Below are 12,240 nucleotides of genomic sequence, written 5' to 3'. Positions count from 1 at the left end.
CCAGCAACGGATGTGAGAGGCGGTTGCCGGCCCCGATCTCCCCTCAGGAGCAGAGGGAGGTGGAGAAGCCCTCGGATGATCAAGGCTGGCAACTGTTGCTCACAGCCGCTGATGGCGCTGGCAGCGGGTGCAAGTGGGGCCCGCACCAGAAGTAGGTGAGAGCATCGGGTGGGACCACGGCATGTGGGAACAAAGAATTTTCAGAGGCTCGCCCCAATGACAGTGACCAGCGCCCTGCCTTGGTCTGGAGCCCCCGTTCACCTGTTCCACCATCCTGCCGTGGCCGACGCCCGCCATGTTCCACGTGCACCCCATGGTGGTCAGCACAGGTCATAGTGACCGGTTGTTCTGCTGTTTGGTCTATTTGCATATTAGGGTTTTATATATATAGGTACTTGCAATAAGATTTTAGTCTTTTTGTAATGACAAAAGAACCACTGGACAGAACATGAATGATTTAAAGGAAGCTTTGAGGGACCTAATTTATATGTGTCTGAACTGCTTATATTGCCAATACCAGGCTTAACATTAGAATTATGATCTCTAACTTGGAAAACAGAAAGCTATCTTGCATGTTTACAAAGAGAATAAAAATTGTACTAAAATTATTTTGAAAGTAATTGAGATTTTTTAAGCATATAAGACTTTAAGATAAAAATGTATTTGTGTTGTGTTACAATTATATTGGCTACCTGTTTTAAAAATATTTAGTGTTTCTGCATATCTGGATATGAAAATTGGGTTCAGAATATTTTAGTTTATTACTTGTTCAATTGATTAGCTTTTAGCTTGTGAGGATATTAATACCTTTTAATTTCCCCTTTTAAAATTTTAGGCCCGATGAGAAAAAGGGAAAGTTAAGGATGCTGGAGCAGAACAATGGATTTCTCTTTCTCTTTCATGCAAGGGATCATGGGAAACACAATTCAGCAACCACCTCAACTTATTGACTCCGTCAACATCCGTCAGAAGGGATGCCTTTGATAACAGCAGTGACATTGTTGAAGATGGTGGCCATACACCATATGAAGCTACCTTGCAGCAAGGCTTTCAGTATGCACCTACAACAGAAGATCTTCCTCCACTCACAAATGGCTATCCACCATCAATCAGCATGTATGAAACTCAAACCAAATACCAGTCTTATAATCAGTATCCCAATGGATCAGCCAATGGCTTTGGTGCAGTTAGAAACTTTAGCCCCACTGACTATTACCATTCAGAAATTCCAAACACAAGACCACATGAAATTCTGGAAAAACCTTCTCCTCCACAGCTACCACCTCCTTCGGTACCACAAACTGTGATTCCAAAGAAGACTGGCTCACCTGAAATTAAACTGAAAATAACCAAAACTATCCAGAATGGCAGGGAATTGTTTGAGTCTTCCCTCTGTGGAGACCTTTTAAATGAAGTACAGGCAAGTGAGCACACAAAGTCAAAGCATGAAAGCAGAAAAGAAAAGAGGAAAAAAAGCAACAAACATGACTCATCTAGATCTGAAGAGCGCAAGTCACACAAAATCCCCAAATTAGAACCAGAGGAACAAAATGTAAGTTGAAACATCTTTTTGAAAAATTCTGTAATGTTTCACATTTACTGGAAATCCTAGAGCTATTTTTCAGTTTTTATCTCTTTAAATGTAAATATTTCTGATAACTTCTTTCTTCTAATCTCTAATAAGGAGCTTAGGCTAATACAATAAGTGCTGAGAAAATATTTGTTGAATAAATGAATGGACATCATTAGAGTGAAACAATATTATAACATGTGGCACTAAGAACTTGCTTTTTATGTTTCTTTGTCTAATACCTTTATTTTTATTTGCTTCTAATAAACCTGTTTCTGAAAATGAAGAGTAAAGGCAAAGAGAAGATGTTTGTTTATATGTTTTTTAGACCAACTTTTGCCAGTAGATCCTAGATTCCTAGATTTAGCACTCCCTACTATTGTGTTTGCTACAAAATAACCTAAAGCAATAAAGGACCTCTTTTTATTAAAATCAGAGTTTGTTTTTGTATATATTGATTAAAACTCCAGCCACAGTTTTTAGAAGGGTTATCCTTCTTAGGTAACTTAAGGTGTATGCTTGCTTTTCAGTTGATAGGTTTAAAGCAGAATTTAGGTAAAGCCCATACGTTGCATCTGGTAGATATGTTTCTTAGGACTTCTTAAATCAACAGGTTCCCCTCACTGCTTTTTTTCTTACAATGTATTTATTAAAGAAACGGGGTATTTCTCCTTCAGAGGGTTTCATATTCCAGATTTTGTTGATTGCGTCCCAATGGCATCATTAACAAGTTCTGTCCCTATATTTCTTGTAAACTGGTAGTTAGGTCTAGAGACTCACTCTTGTTTAAGTTTTTGGTTCATATTTATTCACACTTTTTGTTTTAGTAATCAGTGTCACACGACAGTGGAAAGAACCATGGTAACACCTAATCTTGTGATCCCTCATGTGGGTTGGGCACCTTCAGGCATGATTTTTTTTTTATACATTATTTTTTAGCCACATCCTCCCATCCCTTCCCTTTTGACAACCCATCAGCTTGTTCTCTCTATATATGGGTCTATTTCTGCTTTGTTTTATTTATACATTTATTTTGGTGTTGTTTTTTATAGTCTACATATATGTGAGACTAGAGGCCCAATGCACGAAATTTGTGCAAGGGGCTCAGCCCTCGCAGCCACGGCGGCTGCTACCTCAGCCCTTGCAGCCCCGGCTTCGTCTGGATCGTCGTCCAGAAGGTCGTTCGGCTGTCCAGTCTAATTAGCATATTATACTTTTATTATAGATTATGTGGTATGTCTTTCTCTGTCTGACTTATTCCACTTAGCGTAATACCCTCTGGGTCCATCTATGTTGTCACAAATGGCAAGATTTCATTCTTTTTTATTACTGAATAATATTCCAGTGTGTGTGTGTGTGTGTGTGTGTGTGTGTGTGTACCACATCTTCATTCATCTTTGATGGACATCTATCTAGATTGCTTTCATATATTGGCTATTACTAGTAATGCTATAGTGAACATAGGGGTGCATATATCTTTCCAAATTAGTGTATTTGTTTTCTTCAGATAAATGCTGGGAAATGGAATTGTGGGATTGTATGGCAGTTCCATTTTTAATTTTTTGAGGAATCTCCATACTGTTTTTCATAATGGCTACACTAATGTACAATCCCACCAACAGTGCACCCAGGTTCCCTTTTCTCCTCATTTTCTCCAGCACTTGTTGTTTATTGGTTTATTGATTTATTTATGACTAGAGGCCTGATGCACCAAATTCGTGCACTAGGGGGTGGTGTCCCTCAGCCCAGCCTGCACCCTCTCCAATCTGGGACCCCACAGGGGAATCTCTGACTGCCGGTTTAGGCCCAATCCCTATAGTTTTCTTATTTACTTAACAGATATCCATTGAGTACCTACTGTGCTAGGCACTTAGAATTAAAAGTAGGGCAATGAATGAAAAGTAAAGATGCCTGCTTTTTGTGTGCTTCTATTCTAGTGTGTACATATGTAAGTTCAGATGAAGAAAATAAAACCAGGTAATGAGATAAAGAGTAATCAGGGACACTAGCTATTATGGTGTCTTAGTTTTGTAAGAACTGTAAAATGAAGGCTTTGGAACTAAATAGTTTCTTAAATGCCTTTCAGTTTCTTATATTGTTTATTAAATGCCCCACACAGAACTTACCTCACATAGTATCTTATATTGACTAATAAGTAAATGAATAACAAAAGAAGTTAACTTTTTGCACTCCAGATACATTCACTGTAGCATTTCTTCCCTAGATCTGAAATGAAAATATATGTGATGCACTATGACCTTTGGGAATCACAAAAATGCACAAAACTGAATTTGGTTTTAGCTCAGTTCTTAAGAACTGTCTTGCTGGCTCCAACTTGCTTTTGCTGTAGAGAATCTGGCAAGTAGAAGAATGTCCAATTTTATTTAATAGGCTAGACTTTTTCCCTTTATTGATAAAATGACTTAAAATATATCTCAAAATAGAAATAGGGCTGGACGCAATTAGAGGCAGGATAAGACAGGCTATTTTTCATATCTACTTTTTGCTTTATTGGAATCTAGGAAAAATTCAGTGCAGTGATATTTCTAGTAATCACTCTGCAATGAGATTTTAAAGCCAATTCTGTCTTTGTTGGATATCTGCTATGCTTTATATCACTTAAAACTTCAGTTAACTATAATATCCAGGCATTAGAAATGCTAGATATAATTTAAGAGTTATGGTTATTTTCTTTTTTAGTAAATCATGTGAAACATAAATTAATATTTCATTATTTAGGATTATATAATATCTTCAAGTAAGGGAATGTCAATTTGTAGATACAGATGTAGAACCTGGCATTGATTGCATTAAATATTAACAAGGCCATTGCCTGAAAGTTAAGTGTTTGGGGGGTGGGGGAGGAATGTAGGTTTTTTTCTTATTTCTTTTCCTTCTCCTTTTCTTCCTCGCCCATCCTTTTCTCCCTCCCCCATTCTTCTCTTTCTCCCTTCCTTCCTATCTTTTCCTTCAAAGAAATGAAAAGTTAAGTTCTTGTAAGTTGAATTTTGATTAATTAAAATTTTGTCACATGTGGAGGGCAGTTAGAAGCTTAAGAAGTGGGTGCCAGCCCTGACCGGTTTGGCTCAGTGGATAGAGCATCGGCCTGTGGACTGAAGGGTCCCAGATTCGATTCCGGTCAAGGACATGCATGTACCTTGGTTGCAGGGACATCCCCAGTAGAGGGTGTGCAGGAGGCAGCTGATTGATGTTTTGATGTTTCTCTCTCATCGATGTTTCTAATTCTCTATCCCTCTCCCTTCCTCTCTGTAAACAAACAATAAAATATATTTAAAAAAAAAAAGAAGAAGAAGAAGAAGCAGCCCTCGCTAGTTTGGCTCAGTGGATAGAGCATCGGCCTGCGGACTGAGGGGTCCCAGGTTTGATTCCGGCCAAGGGCACATACCTGGATTGCAGGCTTGCTCCCCAGTGGGGGGCGTGCAGGAGGCAGCCAATCAGTGATTCTCTCTTACCATTGATGTTTCTATCTCTTTCTCCCTCTCCTTTCCTCTCTAAAATCAATAAAATACATTTTTTTTAAAAAGAAGTGGGTGCCATAAAAATTGTACTTTATTCTGACAGTAGAACTTGAAAGCTAGAGCTCCCAAGGCTCTTGCTTGCTTGTTGTTGGTATCATGCTTTTGCTAAGCTCTATAGATAGCTACTGATGCACACAAATTAATGTTTTGTAAACTTATGTTTTTTAATGGCATTTCCTTAACTAGAATATCTGTTTTGCTTCATTCAGGAGAGTTTTTAAAAATGTTTTCGTTTTTGACACCTTTGTGCCTCCTGGTTGTCACTAGGGGTCCAAACCTTGGGTGTTTAGCATTATAAAGGGCTTAGGAGTGAAAGCGAAGCCCCAGTAAAAGTGCTGACTCCACTGGACAGTTCCCTTCCCCCAGTACCTTAGGGAAGCATAATGAGAACTGTGTGCCTGCAGGAAAAGTTTGGAATGTTTTTCCTCAAGCTGATATATATTCATAGGTTCTTTTTTGAGCAAACAAAATCTCACTTTAAGATTTCACTTTTTCTTTTTTATTAGTATTTGATCTACAAGTATTTCCTCCCAATTCTGAGCTGTTTGGCCTGAGTGGCTGTTATTTAGAACAACCTAAGTATATCTTCTCAACAATGAAAAAATGTCCAAACATCTAGGCAGCAGGAGACCTCAGATCCCTATTGAAGTTGTATATTTTTTAAAGCTGCTTTAGCTGTTTTTACTCCCACCAAATTAGAAACATGTGGAAGTGTTTCTGCATTTCTTCCTCCTTGGCAGGTGTAATGCCTCAGGCATGTGAGTGAAGGCCCTGTTCAAACATTGGTCTTCCACCAGCACCTCTGGGCTTATCCACTAATGCTAGTCTCATTAACTTTTAGCTTGCCATTTTTACTTATAAAAAGCCAAAGAGCTGATTCAGTCCCATTAGCACTACGTTAGGGGTTATATTTAGTTTTCTAGCCTCAGAGTATTAGGTCTTAAAATTCTTAGAACCTGTTCACATGTAAAATGTTCTTTTTGTACATATTTTTTAGTTTTTAAGATTATGAACTTAAGCAGTTATTCAGAAAATTAAAAAATGGACAATTTATTTTGCCTTTAAACTTTCTTTTCACCTTGGTCAGTGTGGCTCAGTTGGTTGGGCGTCATCCTGTGCACCAAAAAGTTGCTGGTTCAATTCTATGTCAGGGCACATGTGTGGGTTGCTGCTAGATCCCCAGTGGGAGGGCCTACAGAAGGCAGCCAATCGATCTTTCTCACATCAGATGTTTCTCTCTCTCCCTCTCCCTTCCTCTCTCTAAAAATCAATACAAATATTTTTAAAATTTTTCTTTTCACCTTAAAATATTGACATAAGTTTTTGGTTCTTTTAGATAATAGGATTTTGCTTAATGTTTTGAAAATTATTAAGGGTTTTGAATTCTGCCAAATTTGATGCATATTATTCATATTAATAAATTGCTTGGGTTTGAATAAAAGTAATAGACCAAATTTTTAAAGAGGAGTATTTAGAATAATGTAATTTTGTTTCAGCTGCTCTCTTAACATTTTTTTCCTGTTTAAGAAACTTCCTGTGATTCTTTCTTGGAATAGAGATCTTTCCATGTGGAATCAACTAAAATATGAAAAAGTGTTATATACATAAAGTCATAAATTTAGTACCAAAAAGGTATTTTCTGCCCTTACTTGATTTTAATTACTCTTAAGCTTATCTATCCTTTGAACAACTAAAGAAAGTGGATTTTATTTGTTGACATTTTCTGGCTCCTTATTTTTTCTTGAATTTAAATGTTTGACCATTTTGTCTTAAAAACTTCTCTCCTTAATTAACTTTTGTGTTACTATGCTATCTCTTGGTTTATCCTTTTACCTTTCTTTTGAGCTCATTGGAGATCTCTAAATGCCACCTAGATAATTCTATTTTGCTCATGCATTAGCACATTTTCCAATGTATGTGCAGAGTATTCCTAGTATTCCTTTTCTATCATTGCAGCATCTTTATTTGACTTCTTTTTCCTTCTTTTAGTTATATGGTTTTGAAAGCTGGAATAAATCTTCTTGGTTCTCTTTCTCTCCCTTGCCATTTGTTTTCTTTTAAAATGACTGCGTTAAAAAAAAAAATCAATTCTAGGAAAGTGATTTTAACAGTATTTCAAGCCAGCCTGAAGGAAACACGAATAATCTAGAACAAAACAAAAAATTAAATAAAGATAAGACATTTGAGTAATTTAAAAGTTTTGAAGGAAATTCTGTCTTTAATCCAGAAAGGGAAAAAAGCTAATGGGGTTCAGACCAGTTCTTACAATAGTAAGATTCTGTTGTTTGGCAAAGATTAGTTACTCCTTACCTATCTGCCCTCAAAAAGAGTTATAGAGATTCCTTACACCCAAACATCATGAAGATTAAATGTGGGGAGGATGACTCACTTTCTTGACTACATTTTTGCTTCTTAAGTGGCCCTGTGTTCCTGCTGTAGCTTGAGAATGAGAAATCGAGGTTAAGGTGTAAGCTACACCTATAGACTGAAATGAAGCTACCTAATGGGCCTATGCAAATGTGAACAGTATTTCTAAACTGCTTTATTATTACACTAGTGATCAGGCAAAAAAAATTTTTCTTTTGAACATAGATAATTTTTTCCTTGCTCAGTTGAGTGTGTCCTATTAGATATTTTGGGTACTACCACAAATGCATCTGATGGAGCTAATTTTGTGCCATGAACAAGTTGCTAGTACCTTCTTTCACCTGGGCCATTTCCATTATTTTTCTTAACCTCCTATTAAACGTTTTGCTTCTCCTCTTACTTCCTTCCAAAATATTCTCCATATAACTGCTAACATGATCTTTTAAAAACAAATTGGCATGTTACTTCTCTACGTAATCCTCTTCAGTGGTTTTTCGCTACACTGATGATAAAACATTTGAACGTGGCTTACAAGGCCCTTGTAATATAGCCTGCATCTCTACTTTCATCTTGTACCCTCTCTCCTCTTTGGGGCAGTTAAGTCAGTTGTAATGGCCTTCTTAAAATTTCTGCCTTTGTTTTTTAACCTCAGGGACCTCACATATGCCACTTGTTTTTGGAATGCTCTTTCCCCCACTTTCTACTAGACTAACTCCTCTTCCTTTGATTTTCAGATTATAATTTACTTTCTGAGGCCTTTCCTGAGCTTTGTATCTAAAGATATACATACCCACATCCAACTCCTTACACTGCCCTACACACCCACACACCATTATTTTTCTTCATACATTTACATTGTATTAGTATATTGCTTGTGTTTTTGTTTGTTTAATGTCTATCCTACACAACTGTAGAGTTCTATGAGGTCAGGGATCACAATCTGTTTCACTATTGTATACCAAACTTCTAGAACAGTTCCTGGAAAGTTGTGGGCACTATTGAATGAACAATTAACACTTGGGATTGGGGATATAATATTAGTCTAACTTATAATTTCCTACCAATTAAAAATCTTTTTACAATTAGCTTTATTTAATAAAACTTTGTTTTTACAACAGTGTTTCGTTTCTTTTGTTTTTTTATTTTATTGATTTTTGACAGAGAGGAAGGGAGAGGGATAGAGAGTTAGAAACATCGATGAGAGAGAAACATCAATCAGCTGCCTCCTGCACACCTCCTACTGGGGATGTGCCTGCAACCAAGGTACATGCCCTTGACCGGGATCGAACCTGGGACCTTTCAGTCCGCAGGCCAGCGCTCTATCCACTGAGCCAAACCGGTTAGGGCTACAACAGTGTTTTAAATGTCTTTAATTAATTGAATGAGAATTTTGAGTAGCTTCTAAAATTAGCCATATTTTTTTGCCCTGGTTAGGTGGCTCAGTTGGTTGGATCATTGTCCCATACACCAAAAGGTTGTGGGTCCAATCCCCAGTCAGGGCGAATACAGGAGGTCACCAGTCAATGTTTTTCTCTGACATCGATGTCTTTCTCTCGCTCTCTTCTCTCCCTCCCTCCCTCCCTCCCTCCCTCCCTTTGTCTCTCTAAAAAATCAATAAATATATCCTTGGGTGAGGATAAAAAAATAAAATTAGCTATATTTTTTAATGGAGTTAAGACCTTATTTGATGGATATATTCCTCTTTCTAAGCCATCTAAATTAAATTCTGTTCTTTGACAAGTGAGAAATTTTTTAAAAATTTACATTACAAAAGTAATTTGCTTTTTTACAGAAAATGCAGATAATACAAAAGTATAGCTCTTCCCTCATGTTTTCCTAATCTTATTTCCCAAAGATAACTGCTTTTATCAATTTGGTATACAATGTATCAGATAAAAAGTAGGAAGATGTTGGTAGACAAGTAGATTACTGACATGATACACTTCTATAGTTACCATCCCTCTGCTTAGATTTTTCTCATTTTTTGTATTTCTGTAGAATAGTTTTCTAAAATATAGGAGATTAAAGAGTGTACATAATTTGAATTTTGATAGATACTTTTACCTCCCCAAGGATTGTAGAAATTCATTTTTAAGTAACAGATTTGTGGGTTTTGTTATTAGAAAAGCAACGTGATGTTTATTATTATAGACAGTTTGACAAATACAGAAACGCACACACACAAAAAGTCACTTATTCCATCATGTGGTGGTATCCTTCTAGTCTTTTTTTTTCTGTGCACATAAAAATTACTTTTCCAAGGTTGGAATCATACTATACAAACTGCTTTGCAATTTGCTCTTTTTAAGTAGCATTATGTTTTTATTTTCTCATGTCATATTAAAATGTATTTATATTATTTTACTGTCTAGTTATACCACAATTAATTTAACAAACTCTATATTTTGAACATCTAGACTGTTTCTAATGCTCACTTTTACAAATAGCACTGGTGTGTATATCTTCATATATATATGCTTTTTCAATATATGTTTTTAGAAGTGGATTTGCTGGGTCAGAGTCTGAAAATTTAATGCTTTTCATACATTTTTGCCAAATTGCTCTTCAGAAAAAATCCAGGCTACATTTTAGCAATTTCAGAGTGCTCATTTTTCTGCTCCCTGCTAGGTTTAAAAAACAAACAAACACCAAAACAAGCAAATTAAGAAATTCAGTTTTAAAAGTAATAAAATAGATGGGAGGTATAGCTATGGTGTAGAATAGAAAATGACTGTTAAGACATAGCATTAAGTATTGCATAAGTTGTATTCTTACTCTTTACATTATCCAGTTAATAAGTGTCCTTTATTCTCTTTGCTATATTTAGTTTTCTTTGATTGTAAGTGTGTGTGTGTGTGTGTGTGTGTGTGTGTGTGTGTGTGTGTATGTACCACTATTCTTTGGTTTACCATTTTATTCTTTTTCCCTATACCTTTTCATGTAGAGACCAAATGAGAGGGTTGATCCTGTTTCTGAAAAACCAAGAGAAGAACTGGTACTAAAAGAGGAAACCTTGGTGAGTTACTTTATTGAATACTGTCTAATCAAATATGGCATAAGAAGGTGAAAATAGAATGATTAGATTACAACACATTTAACACATTATAGTCTATACTTCTTTATTTTAGAAGTTATACTGAAATAAATCTTATAACTGACTTAAAAGGAAGATATTTTCAGTGAATTATTTTCCTTTCCAAAATTATAACCACTTTTTAATAGGTTTTGTGAATTCTCAAGATACCTTATAATGTGGTAATAGAAATCATCAATCCTATTTTTAATATTTGGAGTTGGGCTTATTATTTTTCTCCTCTCTTCCCTTTTGTTAGTTATGGATAGCAGGTATCAGATAAAAGTATAATTGAAGGTAATTCTACATGGAGAGCATGTTAAATGTACTTTGTACATAGTTTCTTCTTTAAAATTTCTCTGCTGATGTAGTTTTATGACCTTTTCCTACAGGTTCAGCCAATATTATCTTCTGTTCCAACAACAGAAGTGTCCGCTGGCATTAAGTTCCAGGTTGGCGATCTTGTTTGGTCGAAGGTGGGAACCTATCCTTGGTGGCCTTGTATGGTTTCAAGCGATCCCCAGCTTGAGGTTCATACCAAAATTAACACAAGAGGTAAGAAATGGTATAAATAGATATTAAGTAAAAGGTTGGAAAGGAAAAAATGAATCTTAAATGTTGTATTTGAATGTAAGAATACACACATGACATATGATCTGACATCAAAATATGCACATCTACATCAGTTTTTAACCAGTGGAACACTTAAGGACATTTTAACTGACAGAACCTCTATAACTGATACAGTCCTTGTTTTCTCTTTAAAGGACTATATCAGTTATAGAGGCTCTAGCTTAGGAATCTATAATAATAAAAGTGTAATATGCTAATTAGACCGGACAGCCAAACGACCCTCCTGACGTCATTCCGAACGAAGCCGCTGTGGCAGGGGCCAAGGCAGAGGCAGTTAGGGGTGATCAGGCATGCAGGCGAGTGGTTAGGGGCAATGAGGCAGGCAGGCAGGTGAGTGATTAGGAGCCAGTGGTCCCGGATTGCGAGAGGGTGCAGGCTGGGCTGAGGGGACCCCCCCCACACACACACACACACCCACCCCTCTGTGCACGAATTTCATGCACCGGGCCTCTAGTGTTAAATATGAAGAAAGAAATTTTTATAATTTCTTTCACACAAGGAATATTTGTTTTATAATTTCTTTCACATTTTTTTAAAAAAGACCTTAATCTGACCTCTCATATGAATTCTAAAAGAAAGCAGTTGGATAACTATAAGATGTCTTACATGAGCTTTAATAGGCCTTTTTAGCCAGATAAGTGTTTTTCATCCTGATAAATTTTGCAGGATTATTTTTCTTCCTCCATTCCATTTTTGAATCTACATTTACTGAGATATTTTTATATATTCAGTATGACATAGAAGTATAGCTTGAATTTAGCTATGTAGCGTCAAATCCTACCTTAGGAATATTAAATATTAAGAAAAGGTGTGTTCTAACTTTTCTCGACTCCTGCTCCCAGATTTGACCAAAACACGTAGATTAGGTTACTGATGGCATTTGGAATAGACTTGTGTAGTAGCCAGAGCCCTGTTCACTGTTCTGAGGAGAAAAAGTGTCTGAGTCTAAGTCTGGTGAGTCAGATTTGTGACAGAATCAACCATATTTGTAACTTTTGTGTTGCACATCCAGGAATCTGCCCTGGTAAGGAAGGCAGTCATCTCGTCATTATAACCTG

At 36.4% G+C, this 12,240-nt stretch overlaps 1 protein-coding gene across 1 annotated transcript in view; it reads left to right on the top strand.

Moving 5' to 3' along the window:
- The first annotated feature begins 835 nt into the window (after positions 1–835).
- Positions 836–12,240, top strand: part of NSD3 (nuclear receptor binding SET domain protein 3) — a 72,363-nt gene continuing 60,958 nt past the window's right edge. The window contains 4 exon segments of the mRNA XM_014453628.1: positions 836–972; positions 974–1,552; positions 10,421–10,492; positions 10,942–11,104. Of these exon segments, the coding sequence (XP_014309114.1) occupies positions 880–972; positions 974–1,552; positions 10,421–10,492; positions 10,942–11,104 (907 nt within the window). The 5' untranslated portion in view covers positions 836–879.

This window comes from Myotis lucifugus, unplaced genomic scaffold, assembly GCF_000147115.1.
Source record: "Myotis lucifugus unplaced genomic scaffold, Myoluc2.0 scaffold_26, whole genome shotgun sequence".
Taxonomy (NCBI): Eukaryota; Metazoa; Chordata; class Mammalia; order Chiroptera; family Vespertilionidae; genus Myotis; species Myotis lucifugus.
Note: the sequence above shows the minus strand (reverse complement) of the source record. Positions and strands in the feature narration are given on the sequence as shown.